The sequence below is a fragment of the Peromyscus californicus genome, unplaced genomic scaffold, assembly GCF_007827085.1.
Source record: "Peromyscus californicus insignis strain IS unplaced genomic scaffold, ASM782708v3 Scaffold_8__1_contigs__length_139910024, whole genome shotgun sequence".
Taxonomy (NCBI): Eukaryota; Metazoa; Chordata; class Mammalia; order Rodentia; family Cricetidae; genus Peromyscus; species Peromyscus californicus.
The window spans coordinates 99,489,660-99,511,592 of NW_026294606.1; the positions used below are offsets into that span (position 1 = coordinate 99,489,660).

General features: G+C 45.2%; 1 protein-coding gene across 4 annotated transcripts in view; it reads left to right on the forward strand.

Annotated features, from left to right (window-relative positions):
* The window catches only part of Wdr59 (WD repeat domain 59), a 73,989-nt gene that overhangs the window by 3,674 nt on the left and 48,382 nt on the right, over window positions 1-21,933 (forward strand). For all 4 annotated transcript variants that reach the window (XM_052727328.1, XM_052727330.1, XM_052727331.1 and 1 more), the window contains exons 2-5: window positions 8,237-8,286; window positions 16,537-16,672; window positions 18,565-18,650; window positions 20,148-20,228. In XM_052727328.1, coding sequence (XP_052583288.1) covers window positions 8,237-8,286; window positions 16,537-16,672; window positions 18,565-18,650; window positions 20,148-20,228 — 353 coding nt within the window. The remainder of the gene's footprint in view (window positions 1-8,236; window positions 8,287-16,536; window positions 16,673-18,564; window positions 18,651-20,147; window positions 20,229-21,933) is intronic.

Genomic DNA, 21,933 nt, shown 5'->3' on the forward strand with positions numbered 1-21,933 from the left:
TAACCGAAGAGACCTGCAGAGAAGGTGCTGACACCTAGGTTGGAGTGCTATGAAGTAGGAGCAAATAATTAAGCCTAAGCAGCAGTTGGCATGGCAGGAGAATAAAGGAAATTGGGTAATTTAACTGCCTTGTGGGAGTTTCTGTTTTTCCTTCGGATTTTTCTATTTAGTTGAAAGGGTGTATCTATAGTATGAATTTGCCTATTTTTTTTTTTCTGATGCTGATTGGCAAGAGGCAGAAACCCATTTTTATTAATTTTCTACTACATAGAAAGAAAAAGTCAATACTTCATGTTGCCTTACTGAAAAAGATGGCCAGAATAGTAAACCTCTCAAAATGCTCCACATTCTTTTTGTTTGTTTGCTTGTTTTTTCTTTTTGAGGCAGAATTTCTCTATGTAACCACCCTGGCTGTCCTGGGGCTCCCTCTGTAGTCCAGGCTGGCCTCAAACTCACAGAGATCTGCCTGCCTCTGCCTCCCAAGTGCTGGGATCAAAGGTGTGCGCCACTGTTACTACCACCTGGTACCATATTCTTATTTTATATTCTAAAAAATAATTTTAGTAGGCTGTGGTGGTTTGAATGAGAATGACTCCCAGACTTATATGTTTGAATGCTTGGTCCCCAGTTGGTGGAACTGTTTGGAAAGGATTAGGATGTGTGGCCTTGGAGGAAGTGTGTCACTGTGGGCCAGCCTTGAGGTTTCAAAAGCCCATGTCATTTCCAGTTAGCTTTCTCTGCCTCCTGCTTGTGGTTTAAGATGTAAGCTTTCACCAGTCTGTGGTGGCACATACCTTTAATCCCAGCACTGTGGAGGCAGAGGCAGGTGGATCTCTGTGAGCTCAAGGCTAGCTTGGTCTACAGAGCGAGTTCCAGGACAGCCAGGGCTGCACAGACAAAGCCTGTCTTGAACCTACTCTTCCACCCCCAAAGATGTGAGCTCTCAGCTACTGTTATAGCACCATGCCTGCTTGCCTGTTGCCACACTCCCTGCCATGATGGTCATGGACTCTAGCCCTCTGAAATCATAAGCCCCAAATGAAATGCTTTCTCTTATAAATTGCCTGGGTCATGGTGTTTTGTCACAGTGATTGAAAAGTAACTAAGACACAGGCCAAAGAGTTTGCTGTCAAGGTGATGACCTGAATTTGGTCCCCAGGGCTCACATGATAGAAGTAGAGAACTGACTCCTGAAAATTGTCCTCTGACTTCTACATAGGCCCTGTGGCATATGCACTTGCTATCCCCAACACACACACACAAATAAATAAATGGAATTTTTAGAAATTTAAAAATTACTTTAGGGCTGGGGATGTAGCTAATGAGAGAGTGCTTACCTGGCATGCTTGAGGCCCTAGTTTTTTTTTAAAGTTTGTTTCTACTTTATTAATTATTATTATTATTATCTTTGTAATCCATCTGTCTTTACCTCCTTAGCACTGGGATTGCAAGCATGTGCTACAATGTCTGGCCATTAAGAACAAATAACAAAAGGACCAGGTTTCCTTGAGAAGTAGAGTAAGAGCTTCCTCCAGCAGGGAGGGATCTCAAATGAGGTGTCATCTGGTTACCCCAGCTCTTTTGTGTGTGGAGTCTCATTGGTTCAGCCTGTATATAAATTAGGCATTGATTTGGGATGAACCTGGGAACACACACACACACACTTTTTTTTTATGTGTATGTGTATCTGTAAGTGTGTATGTGCACATGCATGTAGAGGCCAGAGGTTTTGATCCTCAGGAGCCGTCCACCTGTCCTTACTTCATTATCTCTAGGATTACAAGCATGTGCTACAATACCTGGCTGTTAAAAACAAAAACAAAACAAACAAACAAAAAAGCCCCAGGGACCCAGGTTTGATTTCCAGCACCCATATGATAGCTCACAATTGTCTATAACTCTACTTCCAGAGGATTGAACAATTTCTGGCCTCTTCCACTGGACATTCACATGGTGCACAGGCAAAAATACACAGAAATAAAATAATAATAAAAATTGGTGTGTGCATGCTGGCGCACGTGTTTGTATACACATGCATGTGGATGCCCGCAGAGGCCAGAAGAGGATATCAAATTCCCTGGACCTAGAGAGTTGCAGGAGGTTGTGAGCCCTCTGGGAATTGAACCCAGGTCCTCTGGAAGAGCAGCCAGTGCTCTTAACCTCTGAGCCATCTCTCCAGCCCCTGGCATACTACCTTTCTAAGCTTCAGTTTCTTCATCCATAAAGCGAGGCAAACACGAGGCACTTGTGCTGCCCGGAGCACCCCCAGGATGATGAGAAAGTACAGTGAAAGTCTATAAAATAAAATCAGAGAGCAAAGTCACAGGGGGTAGAGATCGGACAAAAGGAGCCCCGGGCTCCCTGGGGTCCTTTGGTATGGAGTCACACAGGACATTAATTCTTCCAGTGTTAGTGCCCAAAGTATTGTTTGGATCCTGGTTGATTAGGGATTACAACATGTACCATGAGTGCAGACCCTCCTCAGGAAGAAAGTGAGCTCAAGAGTAGCCACAGGAAGTCACTCTTAGCAGCTGGTGTGAACAGTCCCCAAATCCAGATTTCAGACAGAAGCCAAGAGCTGTGATTACAGGGAAGCCTTCATAAGGCTAGCCTCAGGCCTGCTGCCCTTCCTCTTCCCTGACACTTTATCTGTAGAGTAGTAGCTGTGAGGATATCTGTGCAGCGCACTTAGCGCAGTGGCCAGCGTATCCTAAGTGTTTAATCTGTGTTGTTAGTACATTGGAAATCTGACCTAAGGAAGAAACAAATGTGTCTTCACATGAATGGAATCATATCACGTGTAGTCTCTGTGACTGAGTTCTTTCACACTTTTCAATGTTCATCCATGCTTGTAGTATGTGTCAGAGTTTCATTCCTTTTTATGGTTAAGTATAGTCCATTGTATGTCTATATAACATCTTATTCATCCACTCATCAATTGTTGGACATTTGAATTGTTTCCACTTCAGGGGTACAATGAGTAATGTTGCTATGAACATTAATGTACTAGTTTTTCTATTGCATAAGCATTTAAGACTTAAATTGGCTAGGCCGTAGTGGTGCATGCTTTTAATCCCAGCACTCAGGAAGCAGAGGTAGATGGACCTCTGAGTTCTAGGACAGCCAGGGCTGCATAGAGAAACCCTGTCTTGAAAAACAAAACAAAAAAGACTTAAATTGCCTTTAACACCAGATACTCATTGAATTAATATATTATTTAATACCATGTGCTAGGCATTGTGCTTACAAATTGATCTTTACCTTTAAGGAAATTGCAATCTAATGGAGGAAATGTACTAGTATATAAATACTATTACAGTATCTCAAGTGTTAGGAAAAGAGAAACCCTAGGTCCTGTGGAAATACTGAAGCAGCTAATTCACACTAGGTGTGTGTGAGGGGATGGCCCAGCAAAACCTCAGAAGAGTTTATACTGAATCTCAAAGGGTAAAGAGTTGTAATTGTAATTGCCATGCAAGCATGCAGAACTGAGTTTGGATCCCTGCTACTCACATAAAAAGCTGGGTGTGGTGGTGTACCCCTGGGAACCAGGTACTGAGGAGGTAGAGATAGGATCTTTGGAGGTTGCTGGCTAGCCAGCCTAGCTAAATTGGTGAGTTCTAGGTTTCAGTGAGAAACTCTGTATCTAAATAAATAAATAAAGTGGAAAGCAATTGAGGAAGACACTCCATGTTGACCTCTGGCTTCTATACTCAGGTGCATGCGTGTATACTGCACCTACTACACTACCCCCCCTCCCCCGCCTCCCTCTACCCACACACACAAAGAGTGGACAGAAGTGTCTTCGAGGCAGACTGGTGTAAAGGTCCTGAGGTGAGAGAGGAAGGGAGGAAGAGACAGGCTTGAGTTTTCAGCACTGGAAGGAATTCATTTTACAGAATTCATAATGGCTGGGATATTGGGCCAGGGTTTGGAAGGCAGAGCTGTGAGATGGGTTATAGGAATGAACAGGAAGCTCCAGGGTGGTCTTTAATGCTACACTAAGGATGCATTCAACCGTGCTGACTCTGCAAAGCCAAGACCAGATTTAGCTTCAGCAGCAGCTTTGAGATTACAGGGAGCACAGCTGGTGGGAGGCTCCTGACCTTCCCGGTAAGAAGTGACAGACTGAGACTGTGCAGAGCATGGGAGCCAGTAGTTGAGTCGGGAGAGACTAGGAAGGCATGTCCAAACTTAAGTGAAATCTCAGGAAAATTGTATCCTGGAAGCAAGGAGTTCTAGGTGGCTTTGTTTGTTTGCTTTTGTGTTTTTTTAGCCCATGCTGGCTTTGAACCTGTAGTCCTGTTGCAGCTAAGTGTTAGTGTTACAGGTGCGCGTCACCATGCACAGCTTGCTCTGTGTGTACGTACACACAGGCATGCACGCACACACACGCACACGCACACGCAGGTCAGAGAACTGTTTAGAAGTGGATTCTCCCACCTTGTTTTGAGGCGGTGCCCTCTGTTTTTGCCCCCACTGTAGGAATGCTGGAATTCCAGATGTGTGCTGCTGTGTTTGGCTTTTCTCCTGGGTTCCAGGTATCAAACTTAGGCTGTCAGGACTGCATGGCAAGGGCTTTTGCTTTTACTTACTGAATCACCCCTCTGGCCTTGTTTAAAGATATCTTTCTTTGAAAAAGTCTCACTGACTACTCTGTGTGTATAAGTGTGTCCTGCACGGGTGCCACAGCATGCTTTTGGAGGCCAGGGGACAGCTTTGTGGAGTTGGTTCTCTTTCCACTGTGGGTTGTCAGGCATCCATGGCAAGCACGGCTGCCTGTGGAGCCATCTTACCGGTCCTCAATATAAATTTTAACAGGAGGGATAAAATACCACTCTCAGTTATGTCTCTGGTCTATCCATAATCTGCAGCAAGCCCCTTCCTAAAGGCAGACAGGAAGTTCTACCAGGGTCACTGCAAGTGTTCCTTTCCTCCCTTCTGGTTCAGATAAAATCCCCACGTCCGTTGTTCTGAACTGTGGAGCCTCTGGTGCCTCTGGTGCCCTGTCAGCAGTAAGGCCTTGGACCACGGCCTCCTGTCCTACAGATCACCCCTTTCTCCAGGCAGCTGCTTCATGTCTTGTTAAGAGGACTTCCCTTTCTCCAGTTCCTCATGGGGCAACCCAGCATAATCCTCCTGTGTGTTCCTACACATGGTGGTAGCATTTTTTTTTTTTTAATGGTTCTTTTTAAAAAGTAACTTTCTGGGCTGGCAAGATGGTTCAGTGGATAAAGGCACTTGCCACCAAGCTTGATGACCTGAGTTCAAGCATTGGATCCCATGAGGTAGAAGGTGAGAACTAACTCCTGCAGGTTGCCCTCTGACCTCCACACACACCATGGCATACATGTATGTACCCTCCACCCCCAGTAAATAAATAAACAAACGTGTAAAAGATACCATAAGATGGTGGTTGATATATTTGCAGTTTTGATGTATTTTCATGTTATTTAAAATGGTACTAGAATATTCCATTGTCTAGATGTATACTGTAGTTGTAAGTAAACAACTCTGTTCAGAAAACATTTGTTGTATTTTGGGGTAGGTACTAGAGGTAGAACAGAGACAAAAGGCATGGTATTTTTGGACTGTTGCCAGATCATGCTTTATTAGTGTTCTATTACTGTATACTGTACACTACACATTTAGCACCTTAAAACAATGCCCATCTATTAGCTCAGATATCTGTGAGTCACAAGTCCAGGCCCTGCATGGCTGGTTTCTTTGTCCAGTGCCTCACGCCAAAATCAAGGCATCTTTGAGCTGTGTTTTCACCTGGAGGCTTCACTTAAGAGGAATCCACTTCCAAGCTCGTTCAGGTGGTTTCAATATCCAGTCTCTAGGGGTCTAGGACAGAAGTTCCTGCGTCCTTACTGCTTGTTACTGAGGGGTTACTGTCAGCCCCCAGAGATCAGGTCCTTGCCCTGTGACCCTTTCCACTTTCATAGGTGGCACAGTGAATCCCCCTCCCTTCTAACTTCCAGACCAGTTTAAATAGCCAATATGATTAGGTCTCTCAATTGTTGCCTCTCCTTCCTAACTATTCATCATCCCAAATAGAAAGTCTATACTCATTAAACGTAATTTTCCCAACCTTGCCGGCCTCTCCGTTCTGTTTCTAAGAGCTTTCCTGCTGTGTTACTTACTTTTCTTGGTGGTTGTTGCTGTAATAAAATATTGTGACCAAAGGCAACTTAAGGAGGAGAGGGTTTACTTGGGCTTATGGGTCCAGAGGAAGATCCATAAAGCAGGGGAGGCATGAGGGCCAGAACAGGAAGCTGAGAGATCACATCTCCATCACACACAGGAAGCAGAGGGAGGGAGAAGGCTGCCCCCAGTGACTGGCTTCCCTCCAGCAAGGCTCCACCTTCTAAAGGTTCCATAACCTTCCCAAACAGCTCCACAGCTGGGGATCGTTGTGTTTAAGTACAGAGCCTATGGGGACATTTTTCATTCAAACCTCCATACGTGCCTTAAGTGGAGTTATCTTCTACTGGTCTCTTGTGTGGTGAGTTTCACCTGGCACTTGGAATAATCTTGTAAGAATCATTTGTGTTGTAGCATCTATAGGAGATTCCACGCTTTTGAAGGCTGATAATAATCCATTGTGTTGCTGACCACATCTTCTTAATCTTCTATGTATCCCCTGATGGATACTTGGGTTCTTCAAATTTCTTTATCTTAAGGCCGGCTGATTTGGCCCCTTACTTGGATCAGTAGCCCATTGGCAGCTATAGCTGGAGCAGTGTTTTATTAGCCTTGCACAGCAGGGTGAAGGTGTGTGCATCAGGAGCCCAGAATCTTGGGGCTGTGGTAGGATTCTGCCACCAAATGCCCTCTAGGAAGACTCTGCCCTGTTGGAGAAACCATTTTGTCCTCTTTGTAGCATTAATCTCTAAATCACACAGCAGAGTTCTAGAGATGGCGTGGCGTCCGGCTTGCCTTCATAGCCAGGCTCTCTGCTCAGGACTCTAGCGCAATATGAAGGATGCCTTTTAATCACCTCCCATTCTCTGGGAGAGCACTCTGGCTTCATGTCTCCAGTATGACACATGACATGGTTTTTAAGTGGTAGATAAGTGTGAGAAAACCATTAGTAAAGCGAGGGAGAGGGAGAGGGAGAGGGAGAGGGAAGGGTTGGTGTTTACCATTTATAGTTTATGACTATGACAGCATGCATGAAGTGAATTCTTCCAGCATGCTGTCTTGGAAAAGAACTTAGAGTATTCAGTGACCAGATAGATGACACACAGATGACAGTGTAAGGCTGTGACGGCCAGGGTTCTGGTCGGCCACCTGCCTCACCCTCACTAGACCTGCTGCAGTCTTTGGGGGATGAGGTACTGAATCATGACGATTGTGCTCACTAGGAACTGGGAGGTGGAATTTCAGACTGAATATGAATGGGACATATTAGTAACAAGAATGTTACCTTGGAGGAGAGTAAGGTACAGGGGTATGTGTGGGAATATGCTCAAAGTACATTATGAACTTGAATGGAAATGGCCTTATATAATCCTGTATAATAAAAAATAGCTAAAATATTAAGAATAAAACCTTGGATTCAGCAGGGATGGTATTTGAATAATGTGCCATATGGCTTCAAGCAGGTTCCACATGCTATGGAAAGGAATGAGTGTATTTTATGGGTGACTAGGTGGCAGTGTCCTAGGTTAGGTTCTCCTTGGGAGAGACTCTGTTTAGTAGCTAGCTGCTTCTTGCTCTGGTGCTAGTCACATTCTATGAGGGCTCTAGAATGTCCATCTTCTTAATTTAGAGTGCACTGCCTTGGTTGTGTATAGTCCTGCTGTGTGTGTGTGTGTGAGAAATAGAAGCTGTCGGGTTGTCAAAGTAAACGTGAGATTTAGGTGGGAAAGAAAAGGGCTTTAAGCGGTGGTCCTCAACCTGTGGGCCACAACCCCTTTGATGAACCTTTATCTCCAAAAACGTTCACATTACGATTCATAACAGCAGCAGAATTACAGTTGTGGAGCAGAAACTAAAACATTGTTATGGCGGGGGTCACCACAACATGAGGAACTTCTTAGAGGGTCACAGCACTCGGAAGGCTGAGAGTCCCTGGAAAGCACCCACGGCAGAGGACTCCAGTACCTGATAGTTGATTGTTGTTAGCTGGGGACTGACTGCTTGAGAGGAAGACGAGCCACAGGTCGGTCAGTCTTCTCCCCTGGCTATTTTGCTGGCAGAACTGAAATTGTGTTCTTTCTCACAGGCAACTGCTATGTCTGTGGACTGTCTTGGGCAGCATGCAGTGCTTTCTGGGTAAGTGAGCCTTCAGAGTTCGTCTGCCACGAGTTCTGGGGATACGTTATGAGTTTCTGGGAAATTGGAAAATATCCTTATGTTTGAGGACAATGGAGGGGGTTAGTTTTCACATCCTGTGGACCACAAGGGCAGTTGCAGGGATTCTTTGCGGGTGTTTGTATTTTTTGTATTTTTTCACTCTCACAGGTAAGCAGTGAACTCACATTTTAGTCTTTTGTAGTTTGAGCTTGCAGTTTTCTTGTTACCATACAGTCTCTTAAGGAATCAGTCTAGTGTGCTCAAAGGGGCGGTTAGGAGGATTGAGGGTTCCTGGGTTCTAGTTTGATGATGCAGTGAGTGCTGGACATTGAGTCAGTTTACCTAACTGGACCTCGGTTTTCTCCTGAATGAATTTAAAAAATGATTTGTTATTTGTACGTGTATATGTGTGTGCATGTGCATACATGTGTGCAGGTGCATGTGTGCCATGGTGCATTTGTGGAGGTGAGAAGACAGCTTTGGGGAATCAATTCTTTTCTTCCACCATAAGATCTGGGAATCAAATTGAGGCTGTCAGGTTTATGTGGCAAGTGCCTTTACCCACTGCGCCATCTCACCAGCCGCCACAAGCAGTTTACTTCCACCAAGAAGGAATTGAACTACATGATTTTGGTTTTTTTTTTTCTTTCCAGAGCTGAGGACCGAACCCAGGGCCTTGTGCTTGCTAGGCAAGCACTCTACCACTGAGCTAAATCCCCAACCCCCTACATGATTTTCTTACTCAAAAATTGTAAAATTCTGGCCTTTGCTAATAACCCTAGCATTGAACCGGAATACAGTTAATGGGCAGAGACCCCTTCCCTTTCATGTTACTTAAAATCACTGCCCTTCCCTCTCAAAGTTAGCTTTATTTTCAGCAATTTCATCGTTATTTGCTTATTTTTTGAGTCAGGGTCTCACTGTGTAGCCCAGGCTGGCCTGGGATTCACTTTGTAGACCAAGTTGGTCTTGAACTCACAGATATCCACCTGCGTCTCTGTATATATGTGTGCTACCACTGCCTGGCTGGAAATGATGTATTTCTATCATGATCTAATTTCTTGATCACTTTAAAAAAAAAAAATCAAAAGCCAACCAAACAAAACAACCCAGAATTAGGCCTGGGGAGCTGTCTTAGCCAGTAAAAACATTTGCCATGCAAGTATGAGGACTTGAACTTGATCCCTGGGACCCACAGGAAAAGTCGAGCATGGCACATGCCTGTAGTCCTGGCTCTGGAGAAGTGGAGACAGAAGGATACCTGAATTTCACTGTCCAGACAGCCTAGCTGAGCCTACAAACCCCATGGTCATCCAGAGACCGTATCTTTAAAAAAAAAAAAGGGCTATGGAGAGGGAGCTCAGCACTTAGGGATATATATTGCTCTTGCAGAAGACCCAAGCCAGGTCCCAACACACCCACATCAGATAGCTCACACCTGCCTATAACTCCAGCTTCAGGGGATTAGGGGCCCTCTTTTAGCCTCTTTGGGCACCTGCACTCACGTGAAAATCTCCCTCACAGACACACATATCCATGCCATTAAAAATAAAATAAGTTCTTAAAAAAGGTGTGGGAGCCCATTTAGGTTTCCTCGTGGCTTTACCCAGCAGGTCTGCATAAAGAGGATGACTGGACCACGGGCCTGAGTATCAGAGGTCTGAGATGGGCTGCATTTGGCTGTTCTGTGAGGAGGTCTTTTGCTCCACCCCTTGGAATTCCCTTAAAAACCCTTTGGCAGGGACAGTCAGGGCCGGATGGATTAGGATCCAGGCCCTCCTGAGGCTATCCTGTATTTTCTATCTGTTTCTCCCCCCTCTTTCCTTCTAACATTTCCTGCTGCTTCTACTTAAGAGTACTCTGGGGGAATGTGGGGGTGGGATGGCCCCCCCACAAGAAGGAAGGGAACAATTGAAGGAGATAGCCAATGTTGATCTCATATATGTGCACCCCAACACACACATAGATGAATAATTAAAACAAACATTCTTACAAAACAGCTTTATTAGGATATAATCAACACATCATACAGTTCACTTACTCAGAGTATACAGGTCAGTGGTTTGTGGTGTATGACATCATTAATTGCCTGCTTACTCTTTGCAGTATTGTGTTCTTTTTTAAAATTAATTAATTAATTATTATTATTATTATTTTTTTCTGAGACAGAGTTTCTCTGTGTAGCCCTGACTGTCCTGGAACTCACTCTGTAGATCAGGCTGGCATCAAACTCAGAGATCTGCCTGCCTGTGCCTCCTGAGTGCTGGGATTAAAGATGTGCACCCCCCACCCCCACCAGTATTGTGGGGTTTTTTTTTTTTTCAGTTTTTCGAGACAGGGTTTCTCTGTGTAGCTTTGCGCCTTTCCTGGATCTCGCTCTGTAGACCAGGCCGGCCTCGAACTCACAGAGATCCGCCTGGCTCTGCCTCCCGAGTGCTGGGATTGAAGGTGTACACCCCCCCCCCCCCCCAGCAGTATTGTGTTCTTGAGGAAGTGTGTGTACAGGAGTAATGGTCTAGGGTTGAGTGGTGCTGCCAAGCCTGTGTGTGTGTGTGGAGCAGCAGTGTCTGCCTCCCTCAGCATTTCCGTCTTTGATCTCCTGTCCAGGAGCATGTTCTTGACGATCTTTCAGCCCTTCCAGTTCATTGTCTCCATTTTCCAAATAACTGCTAGATCTGGCTGTGTCCATCGTAGACATTGTAAGTTGACTTCTTACAATCGAAGATGAGGATCTGGCACTTTTACCAGGTGCTCCATAGGTCACAGGTTACACCTGTCTGATATTCCTCTACTTCCCACTGTAGTTGTATAACAGTTGATAAGAGTTGATATTTGAGGTTCTTTGAGGTCCCCCCACCCCCTGAAGTACTAGGGACTGAACCCAGGGCTCACGCAGGCCAGCCAAGTACTCTACTGTTGAGCTGCATTCTCATACACCCCCACCCGCTGTGGTTTCTTAAAACTTTTCTTACAGTGTCTTGCTAAGTTGTGCAGGCTGGCTTTGGACTGGTAATCCTCTTGTTCAGCCTTCTGAGTCACCGTTATGTAGAAATTCTAGATTCTTCACATATACTGCATTTGTCTCATTAAAACCTTTAAAATTCTATCTTGTTTATTTGTTTGTTTGTTTTTTCAAAATAGGGTTTCTCTGTGTAGCTTTGGAGCCTGTCCTGAAACTCACTCTGTAGACCAGGCTGGCCTTGAACTTACAGAGATCTACCTGCCTTTGCCTCCCGAGTGCCACCACCCGCCTGGCTAAAATTCTATCTTTTATCTCTAAAATTTGTGAAGTTTTCTCCATGATTGCTTGGGCCTGTGTCTGGGCTCAGAGGACCTCCTGTCCCCTCCCTCTTTCATTATTGAGAGGGGTGCGTGTGCGTGTGCGTGTGCGTGTGTGTGTGTGTGTGTGTGTGTGTGTGTGTGTGTGTGTGTGTGTGTGGAGGCTGGAGAATAACCTCAGGTGTCATTCCTCAGGCATGGACTACCTTGTTTGTTCAGTTTTGAGACAGGGATTCTTGATGGTCTGGGACTCACAGAGTACACAAGGCTAGCTGGGCAGCAAGGTCCAGAGATCCACCTGTCTCCTGCACCCCAGCACTGAAATTACAGCGTCTGCACCATGCCCAGCCTTTTTCACGTGGGTTCTGGGGATCATATTCAGGTCCTCCTAATCACACAGCAAATACTTTACCCCCTAAGCTATTTCCCCAGTTGATACTGTTTTATCCAAGTAAATAGAGGGATAGAAATACTCTGTATCATGTAGCAATACTAATGACCCATAAGTACTCTTAGGCACTCTGAATGTTAGATTTTCCCACATTTGCTGGTTTGAAGAGTATCATCCTTAATGTTCTAGAGAATTGGAATTATGTGACCGGAAATTATACATGTGCTAATGCCTTATTGTGTTTTTCAGCATGTACATGCTTATATTATTTCCAGCCCAAATTTGAAGGGCTCCATTTCATTTTCGTATAAAATGCTCTTTGAATTAACTAAGCAAGGCTCAGATAACTCACAGAGACTGAAGCAGCAAGCACAGAGCCTACATGGGTCTGTGTTGTTAGAGTTTTCCTGCCTGGCCCACAGTCAGGACAAACTCTCTCACCTGCCAGTCCCACAGCCACTCAGACCCGACCAAGTAAACACAGAGACTTATATTGGTTACAAACTGTATGGCCGTGGCAGGCTTCTTGCTAACTGTTCTTACAGCTTAAATTAATCCATTTCTATTAATCTATACCTTGCCACGTGGCTTGTGGCTTACCGGTACTTTACATCTTCCTTGTCCTGATGGCGGCTGGCAGTGTCTCCCCCACCCAGCTTCCTGTTCTCTCAATTCTCCTCTCTGTTAGTCCCGCCTATACTTCCTGCCTGGCCACTGACCAATCAGTGATTTATTCATTGACCAATCAGCAACACATTTGACATACAGACCATCCCACAGCAGGTCTGCACCAGGTCCTCTGCATATATATTATAGCTTTCAGCTGAGGATTTTTATGGTACTTCTGACTATGAGAATGGGTGGGTCTCTGTAGTAGAATATTGTTTTAAGATGTGTTACTTTTGTTTATGTTGCATTTGTTTAACACTGTGAAGCTGTGTTACTGTGCCTGACTAACATACCTGATGGTCTAATAAAAAGCTGAACGGCCAATAGTGAGGCAAGAGAAAGGATAGGTGGGGCTGGCAGGCAGAGAGAATAAATAGGAGAACTCTGGGAAGAGAGAATTGAAAAGGAGAAGCCAGAGAAGGAGGGGGACATCAGAGGCCAGCCACCCAGCTACACAACCAGCAATAGAGTAAGAATAAGATTTACAGGGGCTGGAGAGATGGCTCAGAGGTTAAGAGCACTGGCTGTTCTTCCAGAGGTCCTGAGTTCAATTCCCAGCAACCACATGGTGGCTCACAACCATCTGTAATGAGATCTGGTGCCCTCTTCTGGCCTGCAAGCATGCATGTAGGCAGAACACTGTATACATAATAAATAAATAAATCTTAAAAAAAAAAAAATAAGATTTACAGAAGAGAACAGGAAGAGCCCAGAGGCAAAAGATAGACTGGATAAGTTAAGGAAAACTGGCTAGAAACTAAGCCAAGCTAAGGCTGGCATTTGTAATTAAGAATAAGCCTCCATGTGTGATTTATTTGGGAGCTGAGTGGCAGGCCCCCCAAAAGAGCAAGAATCCCCAGCAGTAGGTCTGTGACTATCATGCCAGTTCTTGGGACTGTTTTCCTCCTGTTGGTTTGCTGTGTCCAACTTCAATACAGCTTTTGCTTCATCTTATTATATTGTATTTTGTCATGTTTTATTGTTATCTCTTAGAAGCTTGTTCTTTTCTAATGAGAGAAAGTGAGTGGATCTGGCGGGGAGGGGAGGTGGGAAGGAACTGGGTAGGAGTAGAGGGAGGGGAAACTTTCTTCTTTTTTTTTTTTTTTTTTTTTTTGTTTTTTGAGACAGAGTTTCTCTGTATAGTTTTGGTGCCTGTCCTGGATCTCGCTCAGTAGACCAGGCTAGCCTCAAACTCACAGAGATCTGCCTGGCTCTGCCTCCCAAGTGCTGGGATTAAAGGCATGCACCAACGCCGCCCGGCAAAAATCTACTTTCAGTGAAAGGAAAAAAAGAATTTTAAAATATATGTAGTGAGATATATGTACTATACTAATGTCAAGTGAATAGCTCAAATAAATTTACAAACATATATGTTTATGAAGTCACCATTCTGATTACATTATAGTATTTTTTAGCATGTTAGAAGGCCCTTCCAATCTGAATTATGTATTTTTTAGTTTGGGAAGCTTTTCCTGCCTTATATCCTTGATAATTTTCTCCCCTCCATTTTCTCTTTCCTCTTTCTTTGTTTCTGTAGTTGTTAGTGTTAATTCTCCTAAGTGGATTCTTTTCTGGCCTTTTTCTTTTTTTTGTTTTTTATTTCATTTCATTAGATTGTCCTTTGAGATTTACTTCTTTATTGTTTATTTGTTTTTATGTGTGTCCCTGCATGAATTTATGGCGTGGTGTGTGTAGGCGCTCACAGCAGCCAGAGGTCATTTGATCCCCTGGAACTGGAGTTATAGGTGGTTGTGAGTCCCTAACGTAGGTGTGGGGAACTAAACCCGGATCCTCTGCAAGGGTAGTAAGTGAGGTTTTAAGATGAAAAAAATTATGTGTATGAGTTTTCCTGAATTTATATATTTGCACTATGTATGTGTATGGTGCCCTGAGCGTCCATAACTGGGTGTCAGATTCCCCAAAGCTGTAGTTACAGGCAGTTGTGAGCCATGGTGTGGGTGTTGGGAACTGAACCCATGTCTTCTGCAAGAGCACCAATGCTCGTAACTACTGGCCCATCTCTCTAGCCCTCTGTTAGATTTTCTTAATTTTCAACAACTTTAAAAGACTTTGAATTGCTATTTGAAATCAAAGGCATAGACGGAGAGTGCTAGAAAGGGGGACTCTTTTTCTGGCCCCCAGTTGTGGGCACAGTTGCACACCCTCCTACCCCCAAAAAAATCTTGGAAAAAAAAGAGTAAGGGGTGATTGGGATAGCCATTCACATGCTTCCCGACAGTCTTGTTTTGTTACGTTCTGCTTTGCCTTCCAGCCCTCTTTGCCTAGAGAAGGTGCCACAAGGCCCTACACCTCAAATCAGCTTGCTTCTGAGACACTTCCTGCCTTCAGCACTTGGGCTTATTATCTGCCGTTACTCATTATCAGTTACCATTTGTCCATATGCTTCCATTTCCCCTCCAATTTTCTTTGCCGTGTGGCTTCCTGTCTTTTTTTTTTTTTTTAAACTATATTTTGGAAGGGCTTTGGGGGTTGGGAATGAAGAGAAACACGTTGAGTCACTGGTGTCTATCCTCAAGAGTCCCCTTTCTGCTGTTCTCCATCGTCTGCACTGTGTCCGAGCTCCCCAGTAATGGAGGAACAGCTCATGGATGAAGTTCGTAGTCAGGACTGATTTTCCTCCTAATGGGAGGGTGCCATCTTTCTACTCCAAGAGTACCTGATTCCTTTGCCTCTAGATCTTCGTTCTGCATCAACTCTCTTAGACGTTCCAGAAGGTCTGTGAAATTCCGTCTTCCCTGTGTTAGCTGCCTTCTCCCTTAGTCATCATCCCTCTTTAGAGTTTCTGCTCCTCTCTAGAATTCTGGTCTTTCCAAACGGGGACTGTTAATCTTTTTTTCTTGAGCTCATTGGTCCTCATTGATACCCAGAGGCTTAGCATGTTCTCAAATTAAAAATCAATGCCGGATTACTGCAGGGATGTTAATTCACAGACCAGCAGTAATTTCTTTCTTAAAAAAAAAAAAAAATACAAAGCATTCTTATTTTTCAGATTCTTTATATTGATTGACACTTTAAACTTACTATACAGCTTTCCGATGCTACTTTGATTGCTCTTCTTTTTTTTTTTTTTTTTTTTTTTTGGTTTTTCGAGACAGGGTTTCTCTGTGTAGCTTTGCGCCTTTTCCTGGGACTCACTTGGTAGCCCAGGCTGGCCTCAAACTCACAGAGATCCGCCTAGCTCTGCCTCTCGAGTGCTGGGATTAAAGGCGTGCACCACCACCGCCCGGCGATTGCTCTTCTTTTTTCTTGGGTCATTAGTTCACTTCCTGATGGATCTGATTTTGTTTCTAACTAGTAGACTTGCAGAGGAATTTGAGATTTTTCTGCAGGATTTTGACCCAGTAATAAGTGTGTTTAACACATTTATTGAGTGTAAAGCTCTGTGCCTGGTGATATTGGGCTTTAAAAGATATTCTAGACCTGGTGTTGTTTCCAGATATGCAGGTGAATTGAGACAAGAGCCTTAACCTTTGATAGCCTTCTTGTCGAGAAAACACAGTTGAAATGTAGACCTTGCAGTGGGATTAAAATGGAACTGGAATCAATCCTATCTGGGGCACTGGGAAAGACTGGGAGAGGAGCAGGTTGGAGCTGAATACAGAGGGAGCAGACACTCTCTCCTGAGTGGATATGGGTAGTGAAGGCCAAATATGGAGGTAGCTGTCATGGGGACACTGTTCCCCCTTGCTTAACCGTCAGCTTGGGTTACACTTGTCATTGGTATGCCTTTCAGAGTAGATAATTGTCATGTGTATCTGCGAGTTTTTGGAGTACTGCTTGCAAACTGCCTGCAGTTCTCCATGTGCTTTTCTATCATAATGTGCATGCTCTTACGTTGCTGTATTGCTATAATGTTGATGTTGTTCTAGCCGAAGATTCCTGTACATCGTCAATCTAGATGCCCCTTTTGAAGGTCACCGCAAAATCTCCCGCCAGAGTAAATGGGACATTGGAGCTGTGCAGTGGAATCCTCATGACAGCTTTGCACACTATTTTGCAGCTTCGGTGAGTTCATTTACGTGTTGTTGTCTTTTTTTTAAATGTGTTATTAAGGCAAGTCTTTGTCCTGCACAGAGAAGAGAATGTAATCTTCATTGCTCAGTTTAAAAAAAAAAGAGGTTTGTGAGGCTGGCAAATGGCTCACTGGATGGATGATCTTCCAGAGGACCTGGGTTTGATTCCCAGTACCTACATGGTAGCTCACAACCATAAGTGTCTGTGACTTGGGTTCTAGGATATCTGACGCCCTCATCTGGCCTCCATGGGCACCATGCACATGCTGCACAGATATACGTGAAGGCAAACACCCATACACGTTTAATAAAAATAAATAAATCTTAAGAAGGAGAGGTTTGCCTGTTTCTGAAAAAAGAGGCAAGGTGTCTTATAGGTTTTATATGTATGTGTGTATATGTATAGTTAATTTGCTGGCCCCTAGTCTGTGTCAGGGTTTGTATTTATTTCTAGGGACTGAATCTAGATTTTTTTAAGAGAAGCAAGTAGATGCCTTCATTTCTGTGTGTAGTGAATTACCTTCTTTGTTAGTGACAATCTGACTAGCTAAGGGCTGCATGGCAGATGATCAGAAAGATACTCTGAGGAGAGGAATGTGAGCTGGTCTGGAGCTGGCCTTCTTTGCTTTTAGAGGGATCAAACACCTCATCCATCAGCTGGAGGGATGATTCTCAATGGTTAAGAGCAAGAACTGCCCTTGCAGAGGACCTGAGTTCAGTTCCCGGCACCCACCTTGCGTGGCTCCCAGCTGTCGGCAACTCTAACTCCAGGGGAACCTCTGGCCTTTCCTGGCCTGTGAAGGCACCTGCACTCACAGGCATATACCCACTCCCACACATGCAGATGGTTAAAAATAAATTAAAACAAAACTACTTTATCCATTTCAAGGGTGGGATGCTTTCCTAATTGGAGTTCATTAGATTGGTTAACCGCTGTAGATTTCCAGTGTCTATTTATATGTGAATTCCCCAGTGTTTACACCTAGCTTCTTTTTCTTTTCTGGGAACCTTATCACACCTCAGAAGATTTTGGACTATGTCATCTCTGGTGTCTTTCTCCAGATTTTTGTTCATCATTTTCTCTAAAGCAGTGCTTCTCAACCTTCCTAATGCTGTGACCTTTAATACAGTTCCTCATGTTGTGGTGACCCCCAATCATAAAATTATTTTTGTTGCTACTTCATAACTGTGATTTTGCTACTGTTATGAATCGTTATGTAAATATCTGCGTTTTGCAGTGGTCTTAGGTGTCCTCTGTGAAAGGGTCATTCGACCCCCAAAGGGGTCGCAAATCTATAGGTTGAAAACTGCTGCTCTAGAGCAACTGTAGATTTCCATGCTTGGCCTTTTATGATTATCATTATTTGTGTGTGTACATGTGGATATGTGTTCGCGTGTGTGTGTGTGTGTGTGTGTGTGTGTGTGTGTGTGTGTGTGTGTATGATTTCATGTGTGTCTACATGCATGTAGAGGCCAGAGGTCAGTGTGGGATGTCTTCCTTGACCATTTTCCACCTTATTTTTAGAGACAGGGTCTCTCACTGAGCCTGGAGCTCACTAATTTGGCTAGACAGAGTGGCCAGTAACCCCTCAGGGATTCTCTTTTCTCCCCTTCCCCAGCATAGAGGTTCTGCACCTAGCTTTTCATGTGGGCGTTGGGCATCGAATTCAGGTCCTTATGTTTGTGTGGTAACCACTTTGCTGACTGATCTTCTCTACAGCACTTCCTGGACTTGAAGTTTGTTTTGTTTACCCTGTAGCATCTCTGGCACACAAGTTGGCTTCTAGATGGCGTCCTCTTCTTTACGTTAGGCAGTTGAGGTGAGAGCGCCCATTCCAGCATGGTTGTGCCACTCACGGCCTTCTCCTCCTTGCTGCTTTTCAGAGTAACCAGCGGGTCGATCTCTATAAGTGGAAGGACGGCAGTGGGGAGGTTGGCACGACGTTACAGGGCCACACTCGAGTGATCAGGTAGGCATTGCCCCGGGCAGCTTCCTGGCCTGTGGCACTTGGTCACAGTCCTTTGATGAGGGAAGATGCTCATTTCACATGCTTGACCTGCTGTGTTGCATTTGCCCCGAGGAGCCAACAGGGCCTCAGTCTTCAAGGCAAATGCCACGAAGTGAAAGTAACCTGGAGAACAGCCTGTTAAAATTTAGGGAGCATAACCTGGATCCCAGAAGACTTGGCTACAGCCCAGTCCAAAGTACAGGGTCAGGGCTGATTTTGGCTGCAGGAGGGAGAGAGGTTGTTACACAACAGTCTCCTTATTCGGGTCCTTAGTGGTCAGGAGAGAAAGGATACGCCAGGCAGCCGCTGTGGGTTTTCACGGAACTCTTGCATCCCATAGTTGCCCCCCACATGAGGCCTTCCGGAGTGTCCCTTGACCCTCCTTCCCTCTGGGTCTCCATTTCCTCTTCCTGGAGAGCTGTAGCAGGGAGGGAGCAGAGGGTTGGGGAAGAGGACCTGGAAGTAACAGGAAAGATTAGATACTTGTGTGTGCAGGATGTCTGTGGAGTCCTGCCTTTCCGAGAACTGAGGGTAACAGCAGGAAATAAGTTTCTCCTGCTTCAGAGGGTTTACCCAAGGCTCCCGTGGTTGATAGTTCAGAGATAACTTTGTATGTTTCCTCTTTGTTTTGTCCGTTTATTCAGAGAGTAGGAAGAGGAAGAGAGTTGGGAGAGGAAGAGTTGGGCTCCTCTACATTTTGTTTCTTAGGAGAGATTAGGAGCTTATGTCTTGTTTGTTGATGTTTTTAAAGCTTTAGGGCAGTTTAAGAGTTAAAGACAACTCCAGGGTGGTAAGCTATAGCTCTCACCACTGCCTAGAAGACGATGGAGAAGGGAAAGAGAAAAGGCCATGCTGTTTGAATTAAACCTGCACAGAGGGTCAGTCAGTCACCCGCAGAGAGGAGGGAACCTTTAGAGAAAAAGTCTTAGGGAAAGCAGGCCTAGAAAGAGATAGAAGAAGCTGGTGTGGTGGCGCACGCCTTTAATCCCAGCACTTAGGGCCAGCCTGGTCTACAGAGCAGGTTCCAGGACAGGTAGGACTGTTATATAGAGAAACCCTGTCTTGAAAAACAAAACAAAACAAAAGAGAGAGGGGAGGGGGAGAGGGAGAGAGAAAGGGAAAAGTTATGCTCTTCTGAGATAAAGGGCAGGCCCAGCAGGACCTTACTGCAGCTCTGTGCCGTCTGCAGCTGTGCGTGTTTTAAGTTGAAATGCCCCATTTCTTCTCGGGAGCGGGCAGGATTATGGCTGGCAATTCTGGGTGGCAGGACCCGGGTTTCCTTCTGAGCTCAGTTAACTCTTGTTTACCTGCAAAGAACCTTAGTGCCTTGCCCCGCGCCATGGTAGGAAGCACACTGTGAAGACAGCATGGAGCCACTAGGGACTGGATTTGTCAGCGCTTTGGAACCAGACATTGAAGCTCCGTCTTTCTGTGTTCTCTTTATTTTCTTTCTGCCAGCGACTTGGACTGGGCAGTGTTTGAGCCAGATCTCCTGGTTACCAGCTCTGTGGACACCTACATCTACATCTGGGATATCAAGTAAGAACAGCGACGCGGCTTCGCCACTCAGTTGGTGGACAGTTGGAAACCGTTAGAGGTTAAGTGTCTTAGTTTGATTCCCGTGGATCAGATCCCGAGACGAGGAGCTGAGAGCAGGTATAGTGAGAGGTGAGAGAAGAGCTGCCAGGGATGAAGACGGGCAGATCTGGAAGGCCGTGAAAAGCAGGCACGTCTTCCCTGGGCACCACTGTAGAGCTCAGTCTTCCTGGGGAAAACGTCAGTCTCTGCCGGGAAACTCCTTCCTCAGCTGTGCCCCACCGAGGGCCTGGGAAGCAGAGCACTGCAATCACAGCTGACTTTGGCTACCCCCAGAAGTCTGAATTCCCCAGCTCTTCCGGCTTGTCAGGGTTCTGCAAAGCAGTCCTCAGAGGCCAGCGAATCCCTGCGGCAAAGCAGCACAGATGCTGGTATTTGCGAGTCGAGCTGGTCTGCTCAGGTGGCAGATGATGAGCTGCGGAGACATCTGCTTAGCTCTAACTGGCTCTGTCAGGCTTCTGTTCCCCTGCTGTCAAAGAGGGGCTAATGGCCTCCACACAGGGGTGCACCTCATAAAGTAAGGTTAAAGGAGCTCCCAGCCTGAGGTCTGGCTTGTCTAGGAACAGTGCCGCTTTTAGTGATCGTTAGAGCTAGCCATTCTGAGGGGGCGGTCTGCAGACGCCGCTGTATTGGAGGCCCCCTTGCGGCCCGGCCACTGCCTCCCTCGTGGTAGTAACTTTGGGTTGTTTTACCCTGCCAGAGATGGATGGGGAACAGACTAGTTAGACTAGCAAAAGTGTTCTGAGGCAGTAAGGTATGTGTGCCTGGCCTGACCAAATGCGGCCATGTTACCTGCAGACCAGCCCTTGGAGTCTATGAGTCTAAGGTCTAACATCTGAGGGGAAGCATGGAATCCAGAAGTGAAGAGGAAAGCTCTTCAGCAAATAAAATGTCCTCAGGGCACTGTGGGGCAGGATTAGAGAGCACCCCTCATTTACAGACAACAAGTATTTTCATCATTTGAAGACACTGAATTAGCCAGGCATAGTGGAGCACGCCTTTAATCCCAGCACTTGGCAGGCAGAGGCAGGAGGATCTCTGAGTTTGAGGCCAGCTTGGTTTATAGAGTGAGTTCCAGGAGAGCCAAGGCTACACAGAGAAACCCTGTCTCAAAAAATGGGGTGGGGGTGGGAGGAGACATTCTTTCCTCAGATATTTAAGTCACACCAAATGCGGGGGTCTCAAAACATTTGGCAACAAGAAAAGATTTCTGAACATTCAGTGACCTAAAAATTAATCCAGAATCACACACAGAATGAATCTGAGGTGTTTTGATTTTACACCTATTTTATAAACCTGTGAACCCTAGGGTTGCATGAAAATTTCTCAGGCAAAAAGGGAATGTCAATGCGGGAAGTTTAAGAACCGCTAAATAGTAAGCCTCCTCAGCCCCCGGGAGGCGCCTGCTTCTCTCCTATGTCTCTGTGGAAGAAGTTTCCCCCTGACTTGGTAGTCAGCTGTTGTGCTTCTTTGTATCAACAGTAATGATTCCTTGAAGTGTTACTCTAATTTATCTTATCAATAACAAAAATCAGGAGTCAGCTATCAGGGTAAAAACCTGAAAGATCAGAGAAGCAGGGGAGCAGTCACAGTTGCTTCCTACCTCTCCAGTTCCTTCCACCGAAAGGGCTGAGATCCTCTCTCAGGC